Source organism: Ursus maritimus (assembly GCF_017311325.1).
Source record: "Ursus maritimus isolate PB19 chromosome X unlocalized genomic scaffold, ASM1731132v1 scaffold_X1, whole genome shotgun sequence".
Taxonomy (NCBI): domain Eukaryota; kingdom Metazoa; phylum Chordata; class Mammalia; order Carnivora; family Ursidae; genus Ursus; species Ursus maritimus.
In genome coordinates this window covers 111,907,101-111,928,876 of record NW_024423319.1, presented here as the reverse complement: position 1 = coordinate 111,928,876, position 21,776 = coordinate 111,907,101, and the positions used below count along the sequence as shown (strand labels likewise).

The window sequence follows — 21,776 nt, the reverse complement described above, 5'->3', positions numbered from 1 at the left end:
GCCAACTTTATTTTATACTTAATGGGCTACACGGTCTTTGTTGTCAATTTTTGATCATCTAAAATGAAAAGGCATTCCTATCTGGCAGCTCCTACAAAATAAATAGGTTGAGGGGCCAACCTGGTTGATCCCCTTGGCTGACCCCTGCTGTATAAGCAAACAAGCCTTCAGTGTATATGGGGGTGGGGGGTGTGTAAGTTACGATAGTTCCAGGTTGACCTTCTCCCCATCTTTGGATTAGGACATGCTCATGTACCCTGGAAAGTCAGTTCCACATACACGTGTACCAGCTTTCTCACAAGAAGGGACGCACGTGGACAGCACACATTCATACTCTCCTACCCGGGTTCTAAAAGAATAAAACCGAATTTATTTTAAAACTTTATTTCTGCAAAGCCAATCAACAAGTGTTGGAGGGAAAAAGTGTAAAAGTTATTCTTGCATATTTGGGAACAGCAAGCACTTAGTTTGAGAAAACAAGGACTTAAAATAGTTGAATCAAAGGCAGTACCCTGCTACTTGTATTTTAAAACAACAGTGATGTTCTTTTCTTAAACAACATTCCTTTCTTCCCTAAAAGCTACAATATGATACAGTACGCAATAGCTCACTTGAAAGTGCTAGAATCAGAAGGTAAAGAACGCCATATGCCATCCCACTTACATCTCCTACTATACAGTGCCTTCTCGGCGCTTGATAAACCAAGCATTCGTGTAGCATTACATTCAATAGAAACATTTCTTGTACTTTGGGTTTTAAGATCCTTGCCCCTCCAGTTCCGATGTTGTGACATCTGACTCTTCATCATTGTAAATATTTTCAGCCTGGAGAGGACAACCAAATAAATGCATAGGTAAAACTCCCCAAGGTTTTTACAAAATTTCCTAAAAACCGCATTTAATTCCGTTCAGATTCTAGGATTCACTGGTCAGCATGTTTCTGTATTGGACATTTTTAGAGTAATTTGCTTAGTTTTCCCCCCAGACTTGAATGAGGAAAACCTAGGGCCAGTGTTCTCATTTGGCAGGGTAGCCCACCTGGATACTGAGCTGCCCAAGCTCTACTACTTTCTATTGTAAAAAGCGTTTCCCAAATGCGTTTCCAGCATCCCTGAGAGGAAGCATTGGCCCTCGAGTTAATGAGAGGGTTAACACCACCTCAGAAACAAGGTACCTAGTATTCAGCATCTGAGAACTCATGGACACTTTGCTCCCGTATAGCCTTCATGCCCATGACCTAGCAGATGCTGGACCTACAGCAGTGACGCCAAGAGCCCAGCTGATGAAGCGTACAACAGTCATGCAAAGCGGAACAGAGGCCGTGTCCCCATCTGTGTGTAGACACAGATTTCTCCTGACCTGACAGGTGCATACTGAACTAAAGACTTGTTAAAATGGAGAAAGGTCTTCAAGATATTACATCAAATTTAGAAAGGCAACAATCTATAACAAAAATTTCAAATGAAGAGTTCGTCCATTCATTTGGGAAAAATAAATACTTTAGCTCACCATTTGCCATATTTGCATGATGTTATCTTCAGACACCGAGCAGATGACCCAAGGCTCATTGGGGTTCCAACTAAAATCTGATATCTTGGCAGTGTGTCCTCCATGAATAAACTGTTAATAAGAATTTTAAAAAGCTTTTGTTTCATATCTTGTTAGAAGTTTTTAGGGCATCAGTCTTGCAACTGAGGTTTAAAGGGAGGGGGTTACAGGCTTAGTAATCTACCCCTTGCTTCTAATTTTGCACATTTCCAAACCCTCAAAAAAGGTGATAGAACAGTACAGTGAATGCCTGGATACCCTTGGCCTATATTCCCTAGATACAAATATGTTCACAGGTGTGTTTTCTTACACAGACATACCTGCTAAACCACCCCTAAGTACTCCACCCCACATCACCCAAAAGTAACGACCTTTTCCTACACAACCACAATGCCATTTCCATACCTATTATATTTAACATTTGGCCTTATTATTAAATATATGTAGTTCGGTACAAATAGTTAAGGCAATAAATTTCCTTAAAGTTCTGTTACAGACTCTCAAAACCGGCTCACCTGAGGAGTCTCCTGGTTCTTCTGTAGCTTCTGCCTGTTCCCCCTTCTCCCTCTTGCTAAAAGGAAGGCACACCTCCCAGCCACCCTCCATTCTTCCAAGGAGCATCACTCAAGGTGTGGATTCAAAAAACCAAACCAACCCCGGGCTCCAAAAGCAAAAGCCCCACGAAGACCATGCAGAGGGTTTTGCTATGAAATGACGAAGGGGGCAAAGACTCCCTCCCTATAAGACACAGCCTCATGGGAAGGCACTTGACAACTTTCCTTACCTCAGAATTAAGAATCAGAAGAAACCGTTCTCACAGGGACAATATGAATACACGGTTTTGGACTGAGATGTCACACTTCCTGACAAAGTCTGATTTGACTCAGGTTGACAATTAGGTTACATACAAGGTAACTATTTTACCTAATAATTTTTTCAGTTTAAAAATGATAGGAGAAAAACAGCTTTTCAGAATCACGTTAAGGGGGACATAAGAAAAAATATGTTAAGACCACAGGCTTGGAATATATAAGGAGTCCTCATATCAAGACACTGTTATACTAAAATTACAGTTAGCATCCAGTTTACCACAAGTTAAGTGTCCCTTGATTTCAGACTCTCCTGTGAAAGGAGCAAAATCCTAGTGGATTTCCTCAAGGACCACAAAATTGTTAAAGAACCATAAAATACAGGGTACCCCAAAATAGCTGGAAACCTTGAAAACATGCCAAGTACAAGAATCAGTCACAAAAGACCACCTTATATTACATTTCTATGAACTATCTAGAATAGGCAAATCTAGAGATACAAAGTAGATCACTGGTTGCCAGGGGCTGTGGAAAGGAGCAGATTGGGAGGCGATAAAGAGTAGAGTTCCTTTTTGACGGGAACGAAATGTTCTAAAACCGACTTGTGGCGACAATTGTACATTTCTGTGAATAAACTAAAAACCATTGAATTATATCCTTTAAATAGGTATATGATATGTGAGTTATATCTCTAAGTTCTTACCAAAGTAAAATAAGTACAAATAGCTGGATGAAAACAGCTGATTGCAAAACTTCAACTTTAAAACTATGAAGCCATGCATCACAAAACAGACTTTTCAGATTAAGTCACTCAATAGAGAATAAACCATTTAGGTGCTGTCATCTGTCTAGGATAGTTTATTGAGAAATGCTCTTCTTTAATTAGCAGTGCACAGAACATGCTGGCACGTCTGCGTGTCATCACACCCGTGTCACTTTCTGGCCATTGCTGTTGGGCATGGTAACACACTGGACAAGGAGTAAGGGGATCTTGGATGTCTGTGCCACATGGGATCTAGTGAGCATCTCCTGTATGTAGGGCTCTCCTTCAACGGCCGCCTTTACCTTTTTAAAAGTGGTGGGCAAAGCCCAAGTGTACCAAAAATTAGTACTGGCCTAAGAACCAAAAATATGTTACAGAGGAATGAATGACCATCTGCCAAATAATTGGTGGAGACGAATGTGGATTCTGAGCGAGGAAGAACCACTGCTAAGTCTGACCATGCTCAACAGGAAAGGGACCTGAGGCGTGTACTGAAGAGCTCAGACAGAAAGGATGAGGACTGACAGGACAGACACAGCACAAAAACCTTCAAAGGCCCGAGGAGATGCCGAGTGATTCAATTAGGAGCAGGAGGGAGATGGTAGACATTTGGCACCAACAAGATTGAGAATGCTTTCATTTTCTAGGCAGGGAACTTAAGAATCCGGTCACTAAAACATGTCTGTACTGTTAGATAATGTTAAGTATTGCTAACTGAATATCAATACCTAGCCTCCACCCCCCCCCCGCCACAAAAACCCTCAGAAATATTACAAGTGGGAATCAGTAAGAAATTACACTATTTTCCAGGAGCCCAAATTCTTAGTGAAATATTCATAAAAACCTGTGCTCTATTTACTATTTTCAATAAATGTCAAAACCCAGTCAGAATAATCTTCAAGACCTCCAATTTGAAATCATCTCCAAGAGCTAGCATTTGAAGTTCTGACTCATTTTCCAGATTCATGGATCAATGACAAGTAGTCCAATCTGCATATGACATTTCATCTTGCATAAGAAAGCCAATATATACCAGGAGTTCTGGAGGCCCATCTTCTGCGTCTTCTGCTGATTGTTCTTCTCCAATTTTGCTATCAAGAAAGAACACAATGCTGTCATTACTGAAATTCTTGTAGATGGCATGAACATTCACAAAACCAGCATCAGCCGACAAAGGGCATCTGAAAACATACACACTCTAGCAACAACTTATTTCTATACTACTGTCAATGATAACTTCTATATTAATTACTGGTTGGAGGGTGGGATGTTCACTTTCTGGAAATGATAAGAGCTGTTCATAACTGAGGATGCAGCACAGAAATTGATAATAATAAATATTAAATTCATTATTTAAAAAAATAAAATACATTAGTTTTAACTGTGGCTGTTTACTGCACTGGATTTAAATGGTGAAACATAACATACAAGCCAAGGTTTGTAGAATCTGCCAACAGTCCCAACAGTGAAATCACTCTTAAGTTACACACCAAATATCAGCCTTGATAGCCCCAAGGTGGACTTTGCTAGTAATAACTGCTGAAAAGCAACCAAAACACAAAACCTTCCAAGTGATACTTTCTTTTTCTTCCCATTAAACTCAAACCAAACACATGGGACTGCTAGACGGTGATGTATACCCTCCTGTCAGGACCCTTTTAATCCGTGATTTTATCCAATGTAATGTAATTTTAATAGTACGCAGTCATAAAATAATTAAGAAACTTTACAATGCCTACAAATTTATTATTAGCACCATTAGGGACAATTCAGCTGCCAGGGCATCAGACTTTCAAAGCTTGCTGCTTCACTTCATAAACCACTATAGTTTTCAGTTTCTAATTTTACTACTAAAATTGTTTTCAAATAAAATAATGTACGCTCAAATATCCACTTTTAAAGATTGTCTGCATTTCTAAGATTCTATCATGGCCAGAGGAGTTCGTTCTGTATGAACACGGAACATCAGATGTTCAGAAGTTTTACAATACAAGCATTTTATTCCAGTGTTTTATGTTCTAGACACTGAAGGGCCGGCCTATGGTCTCTGTGATTAAGGTGGCCTTGGTTTTAATAAACTAAAAACTTAAGTCTACTTCAAAGCAATACATATAAGTATTTTAAATAAGTTATTTCTTGGTAATGATTTAAACTTAAGATAATGACATCTTCAAGGGAAGTATATATAACTGAACATCTTTATTAATGGCTCTAAAGGCTCAGACAAAAAAAAGTAAAGGAATCTGAAATTCTTAGAATGGCAACTCTGAAATCAAGGAACTTTTGCAAAATTGGAAGGAACTCTATATAATGAGCCCAAGAACGTGAGCTCTCTTACAGCATGGCCTGTGCTTATCCCATTCCCAGGTGTATCCCCGGCAGTTACATAGCCCACAGCAGCTCACCTCCTCAAAACAAACCAATGAAAGCACAGAAGAGCAAATGATAGAAACACTCTAAGAGTGCAGGTATCATGTGAGCTCCAATGAGACATGAACAGCTAACATCTATACCCCTTTCTATACCAAGTCTTTTCAATACAATCATTTGTATCGTTAAGACATACACACGCCCCCAACTTCATTCCTGAATATCAACAATAAAAACTCTCTTCCATATAAATTTACTTTGCACTCCATTTGCTGATTCACTTCTATTTTACAGAACAAAGACTCTTCAGGAAGGTACTTGAAAGTTGCTTTAACATTTGACCTATTAAACTGGGGTCACCAGTTTACAGCAGACTACTCTCTACTTTATGAACTACATCACCCGTCAGATTAGCATACTTAAGCAGTTTCTTGTCACCGGATTCGGAGTTACCTTAAATCCCACACATTCAGGCGGCGATCAGTACCACTTGAAGCCAGAATAGTTTCGTTATGTGGAGACCAGTGGACCTAGCAACACAGATTTTAAAGTGTGAAGTATCATCTGTTCCTAGGTTTGTGGGTATTATTCTAATCCTTGAGATTTTCCCATCTTCCGTTCTGTATCCTCTCTTTGTCCCATCCTTTCAAGTGCTCTTAAAGGGCCCATCTCCTCAGCCCACTCTCCAGGAAGGTCACGCTCTAATACAGGGGAGCTCGGCTAGGAATCCCCATAAAGTTATTCAGCCCCATAACTATCCTAGAAGCTTTTCAACTTTTCAATGAAATGTATCTTAAACCTATGCAACTGAAACCATCTGAAACCACATACAAGGTATTTTTTTTCCCACTAGAAGGACCCACCACGCTGGATACCTTAACTAAAGAACCCTTGAATTTCACTTTTCATATCGATTCTGTTTTGCAAGACTTTTTCTACTTCTAAAGTCATAATCTCACAGAACTCCAAGTTACTTCCCACTAGTTAACTTATACAGAAGAGGAATTTAAAAAAAAAATACATAGCATGCCTGCTATAAAAGCAGAAAGATTTTAAATTTCCCCCATCAAAAAGTTACTAAAAACCTGACAGAGACACCAGAAAACTGCCACATACCTGGAAAATTTCATCTTTATGAGATTCAAAGGTATGGAGTTTTAACTTTAAATTACGCAGATCCCATAAAGCTACAGTCTGAAGAGAAACAACAAATGAAAAGGGTTCATTTCTGCGCTTTACATAAGAATTTTAGAATATCCAACTGTAGCACAAGACAACTGGATTCATAAACACCAAATACACAAAAACTTAGAAACCTTATCTGCAGAGCCAGTGGCGAGAATGAACTCGCTGTAGGGGTTGAACGACAAGCAGTTGACCTCGGCGGTGTGCGCATCCACCAGGTGGCTTGGCTTGGAAGTGGTATTGGACCTGGTGTCCCATCTAAAATACAAAGGCACAAGGCACACAGCACAAGACGAAGCCACCCAACCCTCCCCAGCTTCTCACACCTGTTTCCAGGTCCACACCACTCCATACCCCCCTTATCTCTGCCATGCTCGCTCCTTCACGAACACCCCAACCACATACAAAGCTGCCAATTCAGATTTCCAACCACTGAGTGACATATTCTAAACCTACAGAAAATAAATTAGAGCTATCATTTCCGGTTTCTTGTTTGTTAGATTCCTGTCTTACTACCACCTATTTCGAGCATACACCAACTACTACATAGAGAATAATGTAACAATTTGATACCTACAACCTAGCCTTGTCAAATTTTACTATTTGGCCACATTTGCCTCAGATAGTAGTTTCTTTATGAAATAAAACACACTATAGGTGGCTGAATGCAGCCCTGTGGCCATGACCTGATATAATCATTCTTAGCCCCCATCTTCAAAGTCACTGTGACCCCGATTTTGACATTTAATACTACCAAAAGCATGTTTCTTCATATTTACTTATCTGTTTTCTTTTTTCAAGTAAAAAATGGTGTTCATTCATACAGCATAGTAACTTTTATACAAAAAAACCATTACACATGTATGGTTTCTTGTATGTCAATTATATCTCACTAAAGTGTTTAAGGCCAGTATGTAACTTAAAAAAAATATCAAACCATAGGCCACCACAATCACTGATGGTCATTCAGGATACCCATATAGCCAGACCCCACTGAACCCTCCACCTTACATCATAAGTTTCTGATCATCAGCAACAGATCCAAATAAGGACTCATGTAGCAGATGCCAGGCCACATCCTCTACAACAGCTGAGTGGCCAGTGAAGATGGCTTTAGCATCCACAATCTTGCCTTCCTTTGGTCCTGCATTTATATCCCACAGACAGACAGTCTAAAGAAGGAAAAAAACAAACAACCTTCATTAAAAAATTACTTAACTAGGGGCTCCTGGCTGGCTCAGTCAGAAGAGTGTGTGACTCTTGATCCCGGGGTCATTGAGTTCGAGCCCTGTGCTGGGTGTAGATTACTTAAAATAAACAAACTTAAAAGATGATCTAACTATATAAAAGGTAGGAACAAACACAAGAGAGAAGACACATAAACAAAAGTGAAGCTTCTGAAACAGAAGAGTGTGTGCTTGTAGCGTTCATCATCTGAGATGCAGAGGGCAAGAAAACGATACGATAATGGGGACGGGGAAACCAAGCACGATAGCAGGCAAGAGACAATCAGGTTCGAGTTTCTACTGACATACCTTCAGTCAAATATCTACAATGCATCTAGATTACACAACGCAACACTGAGAGCCCAACATTCGATATCTACTGAACAGATATTTGTGTCCTAAAAATTCACACAGGGTTGGGAGACTGGAAATTAAAACTAAAACATGCTTCCTAAACAGCAAAAATCTTTGGATAAGTCTCTCACTTCATAGCAGAAACCACTACAAACATTAGGAAGTGGGATAACCCAGTGAATAACCCAGAAACCCCAACAAGGCTACTCTGAGAGGCCAAAGCTTAGGGCCTGCGGACAGATCCCCACAGCATGCTCCTCAAAACATCAGCAGAATCCAAGCAGAGGCCATGGGCCTTCCCCAGGCCTCAAAGATCACAGATTAGCAGGCTCTGGGACCGGAGTCTTCAAGTGACAACCATCACAAAGTTAAGAGGAAAGTTTTTATGAAAAAACATTGCAAGCTATAAGGCAATGATTGTCATCCAAATGGTTTAAAATAAAAGATAATTCCATTAAAGTATATTTGCTGCAATAATTCCACTGACACTGGTATGGGGTTCATCTCTTAGAAAATCACTTTCTTTCTTTCTTTTTTTTTTTAAAGATTTTATTTATTTATTTGACAGAGAGACAGCCAGCGAGAGAGGGAACACAAGCAGGGGGAGTGGGAGAGGGAGAAGCAGGCTCCTAGTGGAGGAGCCTGATGTGGGGCTCGATCCCAGAACGCCGGGATCACGCCCTGAGCCAAAGGCAGACGCTTAACGACTGCGCCACCCAGGTGCCCCAGAAAATCACTTTCTTATCTGAGTTTCTGTAACAAAGCTATTTCCCAGTAATAGCTATTTACCCAGTAACAAAAAAAATAGTTTTACATAATACACACACCCTTAGTCTTTGCTGATACACACTCAGACGCACAACTGACAAGCACTGAAGAGAAAGGAACATGTAGAGCTGACCTCCCCTGCTCACTTCAGAAGGATCCTGGGAAGATTAGCAAGATGCCTGGCACAGGCAGAGACCTTGAAAAACATCAGCTATTATTATAACTAGCAACTCCCAGCCTGGTGTCTTCAAAATGCACTAGTAATTAAGTTACTGAGCATAACCCATCCTCCCTGTTCCAGGGACTCAACCACACCACACCCACTATGAGGGAAGTGGAGGAAAGCCTCCTTTTGGAGAACTAAGGGATACCCTTGCTTCCCAGACTCTCTTGTGGTGGGGACACAATTTTGGCTCCATCAGTCTGACCACGATTCTGAATTGTGAACATCAATAGGGAAATCTGTTCTCATGACTGCAAATGTGGAGTGGGGGGGTGCACAGTGGACAGTAACAACCACTGGCCTCTCCTCTCTGTTCTAGGCCATTTTCTAGCCAGCACAGCAATTCTGTGAGCTACCCTGCCCAATGCCCTTCTGATAAATTCCTTTTCTGTTTGCATCAGCCAGAGCTGGTTTTGGTTGCTCGCAGCTAAAGATTCTAAACTGGGCCAATTATCTACTTTCAAAATTTTAAAAAAGCATAACAGAAATTGTGACCAGTAGAAATATAAAGGTCTGTGATGTGATGGGCCCTGTTCTAGGCAGGAGGATATACATACTAAGGAAGAAGGTAAAGAACCTGTGGCCAAGTTACAAGAGCTTTCAAAAGCTCCAGAAGTCTATTCTCAGCTCTGGGCTGGAATTACAGCAAACATGTTTTGCTTACAGTATGGAATCCATGAAGGAAGGTATGGAGCTGTAGGTGGCAAGAATGCCACAAACATTGATCTACAATAAATTAACAAGATCACTTTGCATTTGTGTGGTACTTTTGTTAAAATACTTGTATTAAGGATGCCAAGATAACTCAATAGGGAAAGGTTAGTCTTCTCAACAAATGCTGCTAGAAAAAACTAGATAACCACATGTGAAGAATGAACTTGAACCCCTACGTCACACCATATACAAAAATTAACTCAGAACGAATAATAAGAGCTAAAGGTATGCAATTCTTAGAAAAAAACATAGACGTAAAAATCTTTGTGATGTTGGATTATGTAATGGTTTCTTAGATATGATATCAAAAGCACAAGTGACAAAATAAAAAATACATAAACTGGACTCAAAATTCGACTTTTGTGCTTTGGAGGACATCACCAGAAGAGTGAAAAGACAACCCACAGAGTGGGAGAAAATCTTTTGAAATCCTATCTGATAAAGGACTTGTATCCAGAATATAAAAAAGACTCTTACAACTCAATAAAAAAAAAACCCCAAAATTTAAAAACGGAGAAGGGATTTGAATACATATTTTTCCAAAGAAGATCTATAAATAGCCAATAAGCACATAAAAAGATACTCAACATCATTAGTCAGCATCACCACAAGGAGATACCACTTCACCCCCACCAGGATGGCTATAATAAAAAAGACAGACAACAACAAGTGTTGACGAGGATGTGGAAAAACTGGAAGCCTGGGGTACACATTGCTGGTGGGAACGTGAAGTGGTGCAGCTGCCTTGGAAAAGCTTGGCAGTTTTTCAAAAAGTTAAACATAGAGTTACCATATGACCCAGTATTTCCATTCCTAGGTAATTACCCAAGAGAGATGAAAACCTACATCCACACAAAAACTTAGACAAAAATGTTCATATAGCAACATCATTCAAAATAGCCCCAAAGTGTTTAAAAAAAAAAAAGGAAAAGCAAAAAGCCCCAAGTAGAAAGAACCCGAATGTCCATCAACTGACAAATGAATCAATCCTGGTATATCCATACAATAGATTATTCAGCCATAAAAAGGAGGGACATATTGACCTATGCTTCAACATGGATGAGCCTTGAAAAACTTATGCTAAATGAAAAGAAGTCAGACAGAAAAAAAGCACATATGATTCCATTTATATGAATTATCAAGAGCCAAATCTAGAGAGATCAAAAGTAAATTAGTGGTTCCCAGGAGCTGGGGGATGTGGGGAGTGACTGCTTGACGGGTATGGAGTTTCTTTTTGTGACATTTGATGAAAATGTTTCAGGATTCGATAGTAGTGATGATTGCACAGCTTTGTGAATACACTAAAACCCGATGAATTGTACACGTAAAAAATAAAAAATAAAATGTAATTTGTTTACCAGGTCTCACAAACACTTCATAGTTTCCATTACGGAGATACATTTGTAAATAATGGGACACCTTTTGCCCACCTTCCCTCCATTCTAAGACTGCTTCAGAAGAGCTCTGTGGAATCCTAAGGCTCCAACAGGGCAGTATGATAACCATTGCTCTGAATCCTGTGAAAATGTTATCACAATAATCAGGAGTATTATCTTAGAAAACCTTTCAACTATACAGCCCTCCTTCAGTACACAGCTCTCCACGACAGTCTTTAAGTACATAAGATTAGAAAGAATAAGTCTCTCACATGATCGTCTGATGCACTTAGGAGATGTCCACTCAAATTCGAATTCCAGGAAAGACCATAGCCTTCCTTTTGGTGGCCTCTTAACCTAAGATCAGGATTACATTCTCCACTTGGGTCTAAAAAAGAAAAGAAATACATTAACTACTAAGTGATTTTCTCTTTATCAGAACTAGTAAAAGCAATCCTCAATCCTCACTCCTCACTGAATGGGCCATAACATTCATTATAATGTTTGAAGAACCATCAAACACCAGCAACGACTTAGGACTTGGTCTGACCCACAACCACCCTGAAAAGCTGTTCTCTGTGCTTCGTTTCAAACACTTAATGCAAACCAAGCCTCAAGACCATAAAGTGACTAGTTTCTTTGCAAAAACTAGTACTAACTCCAATACAGAATACTAAAAACTATAGGTATCCCCTCAAATTTGAGTAGTGGCAAACCACCCCACCCCTGAATCAATTTTTTTCAAACAGGTTTGTGAGGAAAGAGTTAACACAGGTCTGGTTGCTCAGCCCTTGCATGTCTCCAGGGTAGCTCGCAACCATGACTGACCCTTAGCCAACCCCTAGGAATGTGACCCTCACAAAATTCTTCATGTCACCGACTGATGAAGTAGTGTGTGCCCAGAGCAGTGAGGCATGCTGTAGAAAGCTCGTCAGGACTTGCAGGACTGTTTAGCAAGATTCACGATGTATCTGGCTTCACTGTTGGGGTCCTGAACTGCCTTTACCATGGCTGGTCATTGAACAGGATGTTCCTATGTGACCAGACCTCTATAAAAACACCAGATCCTGAGATTCAAACAGCTTCTCTAAGCAGAGACACTGATCACATGCCCCTTTGGTCTGCTGCTAGAGAAAAAGCATGTTCTACGTGGCCGTGGTGGGGAAGGACTCAGAAGCCTATGCCTGACCTCTCTGGACTCTGCCTGATATGTATCTTTTCCTCCTGCTTTTGCTCTGTATCCTCTGCTGTAACAAACCCTAGCCAGCAGTATAACCTGCTGGGACGTCCTTCTGTGACATCAACTGAATTTTCAGGGTGGTGATGGGACCCCTGAAACAATTTTTAAACCTTTAAAAATCATAGATTATAGTAGCTTGAATTCCCTCAAAGTAATTATTTCAAATCAAGAAAAATGTTCAAGCAATGGCCTGATTTCATTACTACATACCTGGTTTAGCAGGGTGCTTTGTATAGTCAAAAACCAGCACATCAGAAGATGGTGTTTTCGTAGCAATGATGTGAGGATTCTGCGGCATGTAACGAGCACGGTTTACTTCTCCTTCATGGTTAATTTTAATTTCACATTCAATTTTTCCTGTTACAGAACCAAAGCCACCAAATTCTAATGTGAGAAGAAAGAAATAAACACATACACTTACGATTAAAATTCACAAGTCATTTAGTTTAATCCACCCAACAGATTTTAACCTGACATAGTACAACACAAATTAACTAAAGAACACAAAAATATGGGTTCACTTGCCACTTGAAATTAATTTATTCTCAAATCTCATTTGAATTGGAAAATGTTGATAGCTATTTTATGCGTTAATTGTTTCACCTTGGATTTAGAATAATTAAAAACTGGCCTCTTTCAGTTGTGAAGTGGATGTAATTATCCCCTAAAATCAGAAATCCATGCTAACTAACCCCCACCCAACCCTAAGACACAGACATATTGGCTCCGTCAGCATACCGGATTCAACTGCTAGTGGAGTGCCACAGCTAAAAGGAGGGGGCTCACGTCTCTATCTGCTGTGTGAATAAGACTACAGTGTTGAATAGTTATTAAAAAGGCCTTGGAAAAGTAACAAAGCCACATAAAAAGTATAAGGAACTTCTGAGAAGCAGAAAGATAATAGCAGAAAGAATACAAGTAGAGAACATCTAAGCAGATAACGCCAAAAAGAACATTTTCTTTTTTGTGTTTATAGATTAAGAACTCAAATAGTTGCTGCCGCTTAAAAAGTTCGGAGGTTTCACATTGTAACTGTGTTATTTCTTCCTGACCTATATTGCTGCTTCTCTGCACATTCCTTTTTTGTTCCCCCTGTGTCTCAGGTTAGGGAACACTAACTCAAATGCCTAACAGAGCCAGGCAGGTAACAAGTAAAACAGCCTGGCTGGGTCCTGGAGAAAACCAACTGAAAGCAGCAAACCATTTCTCAGTTTCAGCCAGCTCTTGCTATGTGGGAACGCTTAATGAACACTGGCTCCCATGGTTTAACATCGGCATTCAGCCATTCTTCTCTGTGGCAAACACAGCTTACTATTCTGTGTGGCTGAAAATCATAGACCATTCCATACAGCTACTCCCACACAACCATATACAATCACCTCTTTCCCTCTCAGCACGTTCCCTTTCCATCATGTCAATGGGAGAAATGTAGTCCAATCTTTCTGAGATTGCCACCCATCCTGAGACTCTGCTCCAAACCCGCCCTGACCTTGCTTTTCAACCCACCCCCCACCCCAAAGGGCTCTAACATTTCTAATATAAAGACACTCAAGTTCCCTAATTCCTTTACTTAAGACAAACTGAATAGCTCTCCTCTTTAAAAAAAAAAAAAATGATTTCCAGGTAAGATTTACTTTCAACACAGGGCCTTGTTTTCTCAAATTCAAAAGTTTGAAAATAAAAACCACTATTTTAATGATAACAGTATCCATTAAAAAAATACCGTAACTAAAAATAAAAAAAAGGTGTTAACCATGAATTATTTCAGTCACTTATTGGAATGTAATACACTGAACAAGTGACTTCAGTAACTTAATACATCCATAAATTACACAGAGACTAATTCTTAAGCCAAAAGCCCAATAAATACATACTTTAGGATTAAAAGCCACTAAAAATTTCTGATTATAATATTTACAGAAATAATGCATAAAGTTGTAAGGAAAAGGACTGTGAATTGTGGCAGTGGCAAAAGGATTAAATCATTTTGGAAAATAGTTTTATACTATTTTAAGCTGACAATGAATACACCATACGACTCAGCAATTCCACTCCACTAGATAAATTTTCCCACATGTGTACAAGGAGACACGGCAAGGATGTTCACTGAAGCACTGTTTATAAGAGCAAAATACCAAATAGATGCAATCCAACCACGCCCTGGTAGACGAATGAATAAAGTAAGGTTTAATCACGATGGAACACTACACAGCAGTTAAAAGGAGACAGACATCTACATGGTACATGCACATACAAAAAACAGTACCCAAAGTAAAAAGCTGAAAAAAAAAAAACCCTCTCTATATATTTACTACTGTATGAGTAATAAAAATACAGTAAAAAATGGCACACTAATTTCAGGACAGTGAAATTTTCTTCAAAGGAAGGCAAGTTAGGAAAGGGGTATGGGGTGGCAGGACTTTAGCTATAAAGTAATGTTTTATTTTCAATTAGAAAAAAATTAAAAGCAAATTCCTTAAAATGTCAAGATTAAACGTTTTAGGGCTATGCAGACAGCATTAACCCAACAGGTCTGGCTGCTTAGCCCTCACAGCTCTGTGGGACACTGAGACCATGAATGACCCTTGGCCAAGTCCTGGGAACATGGACCTCAGAATGTTCTTAACGTCACTGATAGATTGATGATTTTGTGGTGTACACCTGGAGCAATGGACCATGCTGTACCAGTTTGTCAGGGCTGCTTTGCACAAATACCAAGATTGACGACATGCACCTGGTTTCATTACTGGGGTCCTGAGTTTCAGTTGTCTTAACTGGCTGCCAGCAGGATGTGCCTGTGAAAACCACCCCCCACAAAAACCTCAGATCCTGACACTCAAATGGGTTTCCCTGGGCAGAAGAGAGCCATTCGGCACATGTCCCTGTTGTTTGCTGCCAGAGAGAAAGCACATCGTGTGCGGCCCTGGAAGAGACTTACTTGTGCCAGACCTCCCTAGACTCCCTGATGTGTATCTTTTCCTTGCTGCTTTTGTTCTGTATTCTTTACTGTAACAAACTTCAGCCATGAGTATAATTTGCTATCGGGTCTTGTGAGTCCCTCTAGCACAATGACCAACCTTGGGTGATGGTGGAAAGACCACATCAGGGGAGTGTATGTTTGACAGGGGAAAAAAGGAAGTCAATAGCTTCCATTAAAAAGCCACTATTAACTGCTTGGTACATACGCCTCCTGACTTTTTCCTATGCACACCCCAGACATATTATTACTTTTTACCAAAATTATTACTTTTTACTATAATCACACAAAGGAGTTACTCAATTTATTTTGGACATCTTTCCATACTGGGGCATACAGATTTGCCTCATTGTGAGTCTGTAAAATTTCAGATTTATCACATTCTTTGGAATTGCTGCACAGTATTTCAAACATTCCATAATGTGTTCAACCAATTTCCTACGAACTAACATCTGGGCTGCGAGGCTGATCTTAATTTTTCAATCCTGCAAATAACGCTATTGTGAAATCCTTGTGCACATGTGAGCAAATAGTTCCATAAGATAAACTCCTAAAAGTTAAACTGCTGGGCCAAAGATAGTAATAGAAAACAGTAATAACATATTAGAAAAAAAGGCACACGCCCTTAAACACCAATACTGGAATATATGGTATACCTACCACCCTTCTCACTGTCACAGTGGGAAGCATCAAACTGTGCATCATCGTTCGGAATATGGACTCGAGCGACCACGAGATGATTCTGCTCATCAGATGTGTGAGTCCCCAGCACTAGCCAATGAAGGGCATAATCCTTTCCTTCCGGTCTGTTTAGGAAAGAAAATAAGTCACACTAACCCTACAACAAATCAGTTGCTAACAAATTCAGTCCATCACCAATCTCCATGCTCATAATCACTGATTTCTCATCTAAAAAATATCTTCCATTTTAATAAACTAGACATTTCTAATTTTCCAGTAACAGGCAACAAGATAGAATGGAAAGTTTAAGCCTTGAGCCAGAAAAACTGGGTTCAAATCCTGGCTCAAACTAAAACTATATGCAATTCCTTAAATCACAACTTCCTGGGGTCCCAGTTTCTTCACCTGAAAAACAGGTTATGAATGAATGGCATGAAAACTCTTCATTAATGTTCATGGTGCTTAAAGTTTACGAAATGGGGAGTCTCAATTTTATGGGGGGAGCGGTGTCTTTCTTACCTTGTTCTATGGAACTCATTTTAAGGCTAAAGAACCTACTGATGCTTCTTGGCACCCTAGTCCAAACAGTGATTTTTACATCCGTATCTATTAACGATGTTTTCCCATTTATATTACCTAGAATAGCAATTTTCACCTGTGCTCCGTGGTCCCACCTCAGTGAGGAGGGCCAAGACATAAGGCTCTAGGCCCCAACACCAGACAAGTTAGGCTATTTATCTGTTTCTAAAGCTCAGTTATTTAAGCCTCTGCCTTTGGCTCAGGTCATGATCCCAGTGTCCTGGGATCAAGGCCCACATATGGCTCCTCGCTCAGTGGGAGCCTGCTTCTCCCTCTGCCTGAGCACACACTCACACTCTGTCAAATAAATAAATAAAATATTAAAAAAATAAAGTTCAGTTGTACAAAGGATTCACTGGATTTTTAAAAAGGCTTGAGGGTTGCTTCTACAAATGTAATTTTCTAATAACTTAAAAAAATAGGGGTGCCTGGGTGGCTCAATTAGTTAAGCGTCTGCCTTCGGTTCAGGTCATGATACCAGGGTCCTGGCATCAAGAGCCGCCTCAGGCTCCCTGTTCTGCAGGGAGTCTGCTTCTCCCTCTCCCCGCTGCTCCTTCTGCTTATGCTCTCTCTCTGCCAAATGAATAAATAAAAAATCTTTAAAAAAAATAAAAGATGAAATTTTACCAAGATTTGGCTTAATGTAAAAAAGAACAATAAATACATATACAACTCCAAGAACAGAATAAGGCAGCCATGGCTAAGCAACGGCAGCTTGTTTGAAAAAAGACATGAGTCTTAGTCAATGTATGTCCAGTGGCCAAAAATAGGATATGGCTATCTAAACAGTTAATTCCATCTTAGATGAACTTATATGGGGAGGGAAGAGGCAATGCATGGGAGCACTCACCCACTTATTTTTTTTTCACCCACTTATTTTTAAATGAAAAAAAAACATACTTAGAAAATTAGGCTCTAAGCAATGTAGTTTAGGAGGATTAGGACAAAACGAAATCTTTGTAGCTCAAAATGAAAGGGAACTTAAACACATCTCATTAGAACCATTTGAAAAGAAATAGGAACGCTTGAGAGAAAAAAGGCACCACAGAGCAATATTAAGGCTAACATAAAAGGAAGGAAGTGACTAATTTTTAGGGAGTTAAACAGAAAAAACAGGACCTTTCTAAGGAGCACAGTCCCAACATGGACTGGTGGATCCGAAAACTTCGACTCTAAAATTAAATTCACGTATCCCCTGACACAATATTTTTTTTTTACTGGAAATCCTTTCATCTCCATCATTAAAATACAAACCTATTTTCCTGAACCAATCAATATTACAATGTTTTCCTCCAATACTGAATGCACCTAAAGCTGCAGAAGCACTCATGTTAAAAGACCTTGTCCATTTTCAGTGCCAGCATTCTTTGACCACTTGGACTCCACTGCTAAGAAATTCACCTAACAATCAAAAGACTGATAACAACCTAAATATCCATCAATAAAGAACTGGTAACATAAATGGAATTCTATGGAGCCCTTAAAAAGAAAGAGCACATCTAAGCATGCTGACAGAAGTCTCCAATATAAACTACCAACTACAAAGTCAAGTGAATAGCTTGATAACATAAAAAAAGATGGAGGGGAGGGTGCCTGGGTGGCTCAGCTGGTTAAGCGACTCTTGGTTTTGACTAGGTCATGATCTCAATGGGTCCTGGGATGGAGCCCCATGTCAGGCCCCAGGGAGTCTGCTTAACTTTCTCTCTCCCCTTCTCCCTTTGCCCCTCCCCCTGCTCACGTGCACGTGTGCGCCCGTGCTCTCTCTCTCTCTTAAAAAAAAAAGATGGAGGCTAGATATGTGTATGTACTTATTTCTGGAAGGATGGGTAAAAAAAAAAATGCCAACAATGACTGTCTCTGCTCTGGGTAATAAAATCAGAAGAATAAGGGACATGGAAGGGGAACTTATATTTTACTCCATCCACTTTGTACCACTTGAATTTGAATGATTACAAACATTTTTTAGTAGAGAGTTAGTCTCAATACGTTAATAACAAATTATTTAATAAAAGATATGGAATAATGAAATTACTTCTTAGAAATACCTAAATAAAAATTTTTACAAGGCAAATCCACTATGTGGACAATTATCTAACTCAGTTTAAGGACAAGAGTTCAGAAAGTGCAAGTAATCATTAGGAAGTATGTTGTATGTAGTATGTAGGTAGAAGGCAGGCCTTATGAGGTTGACTAGGATCTAGTTCCTCAAAAACTCAGGGAATAAGAGTAGCCAACATTTCCAGTGTTCCATATAGCAACAAAACACAATCACAGTCCCTTCATACTCCAAACAGAATCCTGCAAAAGCACCACACAGCCATCCTCAACGTCCAAGAATGCAGGCTGGCTGGCATTTTCTTGCATTCCCAGAGCAACTGCACATCCCACAACCAGATCCCACTTCTTTGTATGCAAAGAACACCATGGATACATAATTTGAAGTATTTTCTGCTAAGTTCTTAAGTGTTAATATAAAAGCAGTATGTGGGGGGAGGCTGGCTGGCTCAGTAGGTGGAGCATGCAACTCTTGGATCTCAGGGTTAAGTTTGAGCCCCACGTTGGGTGTACAGATTATTTAAAAATAAAAATCTTTAAAAAAAAAAAAGCAGTATCTGGGCTAAGAAGATACAGATCTATCATCTTTAAAATTGTTACACAAAACATATTATAGGTAACATTTTCAAAAGACTTGAATAAGCAGTTTTCATTGGAATCCAAATGGAAAAAGTTATTACACTCTAATAAATTATTTCTGAATACAAAGGGGTAGGAAAATTACCATCAGTCACCACTTACTGCGTACTTACTCCATGCCAGCACTTTAACAGTGCATGATCTTATTTAATTCCCTCAAAAGTAGGCAGTCAGAACCGCAAGCACCTCGATTTACAGATCAGACAGCTTGGGGATAGAGACTGACCAATGTGCCCGAATTTAGCTATTAAGAAGCAGGGGGCAGGATTCAAACTCTGGTTTCTAACCTTAGAGTCCCACACAATCCCGCTGTTTTCTACTGTTAAGGTAGGTCAGAAAGATCCAAAAGAATGCAAATTAAGCTCTTAAAGCTTTTAATTTACTTAACAGGAATGGACAAAGAGTCAAAAGTACATGGTGCTCTAAATGAGAACCTGAATACCCTTAAGTATTTGATGGTCAAAATTGTTACATCAGTGCTTAGAAGCCTCCATTATTCATTTCTTGAGTACTCTTTCCACATCCGTATATCTACACGGATTTTTGGGAACCCCAATGGAACCCTACCTGTATGGAAGACAATGTTTGCATATGAAGAATCTGGCCATTAAAGGAGTAACCCTATATAAAATTAACTATTTCTTATTGTCATAACTTGTCTCAAAATCCCCTTCCTAGATTAGTTTTGTTAATCTTCATTAAATTATATGCTCACAATACCTAAATTTAATAGTTTTAAACTACATGGCCAAGTTCCTACTAGAAAAAATGCCAGCGCAGGAGAAAGGTGGTCTAATACAGGGCTTGCCTCAACTCTGGGATACTCAGTTTGGGTTCAAAATCCCATTCTACCACTTACAGGCTGTGTGATCTTGGGAATTTTACTTAACATCTCCATTCCAGTTTCCACAACAGTAACATAAGGATAATAAAAAGTCATCACCGTACAGTTCTGAGTATTAAACAATGGGACACAAAACTGTTCAGATGTGCCAGGCCCTATTTTAAGTGTTCAATAACGCCAGCAATTATTACCAGGGAAATTTTAGAAATGGCTGAAAAGAACACTCTTATGAGGACCAACAACAACCTCAAAGTGTATTCCACAGTATTAGCTAATAACATCTTTTCTTTGGTGAACTGTTGCTAAATTCTTTTCCCCTTTGTCAATTAAAACCTACTCATATTGGGGTAGCTGAGTACATGGATGTGCTCACTTCTAAAACTCCATCAAAGCCATATGCTTATGATTTGTGCACTCTTCCATACATACCCTATTTTTCAATAAAGTTTTAAAGAAATCCATTAGTCTGCCCCCCCAAAATGGCGCTCTATATTTAAGCCCAGGAAATGTCGAATATGTTAGGTGCTTCCCACAAATATCATTAATCGCACTTTATCCCCACACTTACATATCAGAAACCATCCCATAAATCACTTGAGTTTTGAAAATATAAATCACCTGCCACCTCATCCAAGGGCTAAACTGATTACACGCTCATGTTCTATATGTGAAATGCCGAAACTAGGAAATTCAGGACAACAGTTAAATCTACGCAAAGTAAAAGTTGCCAGAAACCCTTACTTAGTCACTTCAGGAAGCCACTGAACGGTAAGACTCGGCCACTGAAGAGCATGGGTCATAACCAGGTCATATAGAAACGGTGTATTCTTCTTCCAGATTTTATATTCTTCATTGATGACACGCTCCTCCACAGTATCTTCAAACACTGAAATTTGGAGAAAGCCCATACAATTAAGTGGCTGAGAGAAATCGAAGACAGAATCTGTACACAGATACTGGAGGTCACCTCGAGATGGCCACACCTAATCCACTCAGCTTTACCTCTAATTTGGACATGAACTAACTGCTCTTCCAGAACGTGGAGAGAATATTAACACCAGGAAGCTTATTTTTGCACTTAGAAATCAATACCGCTTGCGTATACAGAATTGGGTAATTATACAGACAACGATTTTGTTTCGCCAGTTACAGCTGTTCGCACCTGTTCTAAGATGACGACCCGTATGTACAGGGGCTCCACGACCCACCCGGGGAGACGAATCCACGTGTAACAGAAACCCCTCGGCCCGCTCCCTCCATCCCCCACCAGGAGAGGCCTCCGCTCCCACGAAGCCCGCGTCAGCAGCCATAGGCCGGCGTGTTGCGGAATCCCCCGGACAAGGGCCGCGACCCCGAAGAGGTCGACGCGCGCGCGTGGAAGAAACAGCCGTGTCCGCTTTCCGGTGGCGGAGGCCGCCTCCGCCCG

General features: G+C 39.9%; 1 protein-coding gene across 3 annotated transcripts; it reads right to left on the bottom strand.

The window, feature by feature from the left end:
- Positions 1–368: 368 nt before the first annotated feature.
- Positions 369–21,675, bottom strand: RBBP7 (RB binding protein 7, chromatin remodeling factor). 3 transcript variants are annotated; one of them, XM_040633937.1, is made up of 12 exons: positions 21,513–21,675; positions 21,092–21,236; positions 16,213–16,358; positions 12,786–12,959; positions 11,608–11,723; positions 7,686–7,846; positions 6,806–6,932; positions 6,606–6,683; positions 5,943–6,019; positions 4,153–4,210; positions 1,509–1,619; positions 369–824 (listed from the first exon to the last, which is right to left on the bottom strand). In XM_040633937.1, exons 1-12 carry the CDS (start codon positions 21,658–21,660, stop codon positions 756–758), a joined length of 1,410 nt encoding a protein of 469 aa, XP_040489871.1. In that variant the 5' UTR covers positions 21,661–21,675; the 3' UTR covers positions 369–755. The 3 variants fall into 3 exon arrangements, with proteins under 3 accessions (XP_040489871.1, XP_040489877.1, XP_040489882.1); XM_040633943.1 differs by having other exon boundaries at positions 12,786–12,932; XM_040633948.1 differs by having other exon boundaries at positions 21,618–21,675.
- Between the last annotated feature and the right edge of the window lie 101 nt (positions 21,676–21,776).